The sequence below is a fragment of the Anopheles stephensi genome, chromosome 3 (assembly GCF_013141755.1).
Source record: "Anopheles stephensi strain Indian chromosome 3, UCI_ANSTEP_V1.0, whole genome shotgun sequence".
Taxonomy (NCBI): Eukaryota; Metazoa; Arthropoda; class Insecta; order Diptera; family Culicidae; genus Anopheles; species Anopheles stephensi.
The window spans coordinates 23,134,913-23,138,531 of NC_050203.1; the positions used below are offsets into that span (position 1 = coordinate 23,134,913).

General features: G+C 43.7%; 1 protein-coding gene across 1 annotated transcript; it reads left to right on the plus strand.

The window, feature by feature from the left end:
• The first annotated feature begins 2,076 nt into the window (after positions 1-2,076).
• On the plus strand, positions 2,077-3,172 carry LOC118511299. The gene is made up of 4 exons (XM_036054208.1): positions 2,077-2,316; positions 2,418-2,505; positions 2,598-2,730; positions 2,847-3,172. The coding sequence occupies exons 1-4, from the start codon at positions 2,241-2,243 to the stop codon at positions 2,925-2,927; spliced, it is 378 nt and encodes a 125-aa protein (XP_035910101.1). The 5' UTR covers positions 2,077-2,240; the 3' UTR covers positions 2,928-3,172.
• The last annotated feature ends 447 nt before the right edge of the window (positions 3,173-3,619 follow it).

The window sequence follows — 3,619 nt, forward strand, 5'->3', positions numbered from 1 at the left end:
CGCAATTATGTTTATGCCTTCCCGGGGATGGTACGGTACGTGATCCTTCCACTGCAGCCGACCAGTGGCAATTTTTATTTTCGTTCCCGGGTGTGTGCCGTGCTTTCTTAATTACATTGGTCTTGCGGGATGCGGCCATAATCGTGTTTGTCGTTTTGGGTTAAGAGGACACTGTGGCTGCCGTGGACGATAAAAGCGTTATCATTGTCGGCCATTTAATATGCCTTGTACCCCTGCTTGGGGTAGGTTATGGGACTGTAGGGTTGTGGTGTATGTAGAACACGCTTTGGCACGCTACAAACAAGGAGACGACTTGGACTTGGAGGTTGTATAGTTTATCTTGAAGCTCAATGGATTAATTTTATTGGTTGTGTTTTGTGTTTATGCTGGCAAAAGTCCATTTCGATTGGGGGACAATTGCGTTAAGTTGTGTGATTGCTTCAATTACGGGTTTATCCTCCATTGATACGTTTTAGGGTTAGAGGCTATTTTCAGTGATTGATTGTATCCCCATAATTGTGTTATCAGTGGTGGATTTGAGGCTTCACTTAAGAGTTCCAATGGCTGATTAGCGATATAAGGTTTTGGACTTCAATCATTAGACTTTATTCGAGTCTGTCTCATCATGAGAACAACACTAAGAGGATCAACTAGTATAGTCGATGCAGATTAGCCCGTGATTACCAATAGCATCATTAGCCTTCTCTAATAATGCTACTAAAATGACACTGTATGAAGTCCAAAGAGGGATAGCGCCAATTAATGAGTTTTATTAAGAAATAAAGAACTCTGCTCCAATTCTACAGATTACAAATTACATCCATTTGATCATCATATAAAATTAAGAATTAGAATTATTTAGAATGTTTGATGGAGTGGTTGGTGGCGGCCCGGTGGTAGAGGCGACAACGCCACCGGTTTTCATTTGGCAGAACCGGGGTTCAAATCCCATCCAGACTGTCTCCCCGTAGCGAGGACTGACTGACTATCCAACTACATACGTGGTATCATTAAGTCTAGTAAGCCAGAAATGGCAGGCATAACCTTAAGACGTCTTTGTTAGGCCAAGAAAAGAGATGGACTTAGCGACTGATTGTTTTATGGCTTATAGAGTCCGATCATGGAGCTTTTAAATCACTGCTCTACGATGTTTACTAGTGCAAAGACTCTTCCTAAGGCATCATCACTAGAGGTTCACTTCGAAGATCTCAACGATTCTGAAAGGATCACTACCTTGATTATTGATACAAGAGGTACATAGAATGAGGAATTTAGAATGCTGAGAGACAATTCCAATTTATGATGCATCATCGCCCGAACAGACTTGGTCCTGTTTCCAGTACTTCCAAGATGCGTCATTTCATGTCTCTTTCGACACACGCACTTTTTTTACTTGTTCCATTATTTATGTACACAAAAAAATTAAACGATAACCTACAGCTTTTACGATAATGGTTTGCTTTGTGATAAACGATACTATGACTAAAACAACACGCTGACTCACTATATACACTTCGCAGTCGGAACGGAAACAAATCGAAGGTGTTGTTGCTTGGCTCGCACTCAGCTTGATGTTATCTAACTGTTGGGCTTTTAAATTTTGTCCATAACCAAACGCACTCCACGGCTACAGTGCGTGACCGCTGGACCGAAACCGGTTTACGCGGTTTTATTTTGACCGGCCGTTCTTTTCGACTTTGTTTTCGGTTTCGCTCAGGCTTTGCAGTCGTAGTGGTGGTAGTTGCATCACCTGTATGCACGATATGCTCAAGATCAACCACGATCTCGGGCGAATGCGTAATGCAGGAAAACAAAAGATCACACCCCGTTGGACGCACACCAACGTTGGTGTTTTGTTTACGTTCCGGTCACCGGGTATCCCTGCTCCACAATCCACCAAAGTCCAAACCTTGGCGCAGAACAGTGGGTTTTTGTATGATTCGGCTGTAGGCTGTTAGGTGTTGGTAGCGATACGTGCAGAACTCGTACCGTAGGTCAACGATGTTTGGAGCGGTGGGTTAATTTAGATAACGGCGCAGTTCGCTGGTGAGTCAGTGTGGCAGCTGCCAAAGAGCATCAGCACCGACCGCTCACGAACACAAGTGCTAAACAGCGTAAGCTGTTGGAGCATTGGAACACGTTAAACACGGGCCGGCGAGTTTTTGGAAGGGGAACGAATTCTGTGCCTCGAGTTCGCATAAAAATATGCTCAGTTTCTCTTCCGCTTTGGTCGCGTTAAGATGGCTTCGTTTATGGTGAAGTGTTCGCTGCTGCTCGTCAGCGTCTCGATGGTGTTCGCTTTGACTAGTGCCGCAGGTTTGTTGGTTTAATGGTCGCCCCTGTGTCGTTGCTGTTTGGACAGCCATTTAACAGTTTTGCACGTTTTTTCCGTTACATTTTCGACGAATCGGCTTCAGATGATCGGTCGAGTGACATCAACCGGGGCAGTTTGGTGAGAGCCGCAAGAAGTCCACAGCAACCCCAAGGTTTCCCGAATTTCCCACCGTAAGTGAGAGAGAATGGAATGGCGTCCCCTTAAGAAGACAATGAACTAATTTACATGCACCACACGTCATTGGTCTGGTTGTTTTTTGCAGGCCACAGTTTCCCTTCGCCAATCCGGAAATAGTCTCGCAAGATACGCAACGCGACAAAAATGGGTTCGCCCAGACGACGATCTACAAGTACCCGAACGGGATGGGTTCGTCATCCGTTTCGACCAGTTACTCGGTATGGCATTAAGCAATTAACGCCCCGCACGGTTGACGTCCATGGTTTCATGGAGTCGATGTTTTTCTGATTTCTGAACACCATCTTTATTTACGTTATGTCGTTATGGGTTTTAGGGTTCGTCCAAGCTGGTCGGCGTCACCTGGAGTATGCTGATGGGCGCGATTGGCTTGCTGCTGCTTAAAGCGGTATACTAGACAGAGCTTGCTGCATCGTTGAGCAATAGCAGTTAAGGTTTAAAAAGTGGTGCATTCAGTGAGGCGTTGTGCTTGAGGTGTAGTTTTCGGCTTAATTTTGGAGCAGTATTATATCGAAAGTTTTGAGTTCAGAAATGAGTTCTAAAGAGCAGGTTTCAAGTTTCATTTTAAATTATGATGAAGTATCTAAACCTGCAAACAGTAATTGAAATCTGAAAATAAATAATTTATTATTTTAATCCAAATGTGAATAATGGTACAGTAGTTTTCTTGAGAAATGTAGTGATCAGGATGATATGGGATGTTTTTGATAAACCATCAGGTATGTTGATAAATACTTTGCTAGTCACGAGGTGGTCCGATGATCGAGGCGACAGCGGCGCCGTTCTTCACTCGGCAGTTCTGGGGTTCAAATTCTATCCAGGCTGCCTACTTTGCTACGAGTAAAATCAAGTCACAAAGAGCCAGAAATTGCAGCCGAGACCTTTCGAGGGTAAGAAGAAAAAGATACATAGTACATCATTCATAACCTCTAGGAAACGTTGGCAAAGAGGAAAAAACGGTTTAAACTCAGAGTAACGCTTAGATGCGTTACAGCGTTACACTGTAACGTATTGCGAGACTTTATCCATATGCAATAGTTATTCCCTTCATCATAATGCTATACTCTTTGTTATTAAGGCCATTTGAAT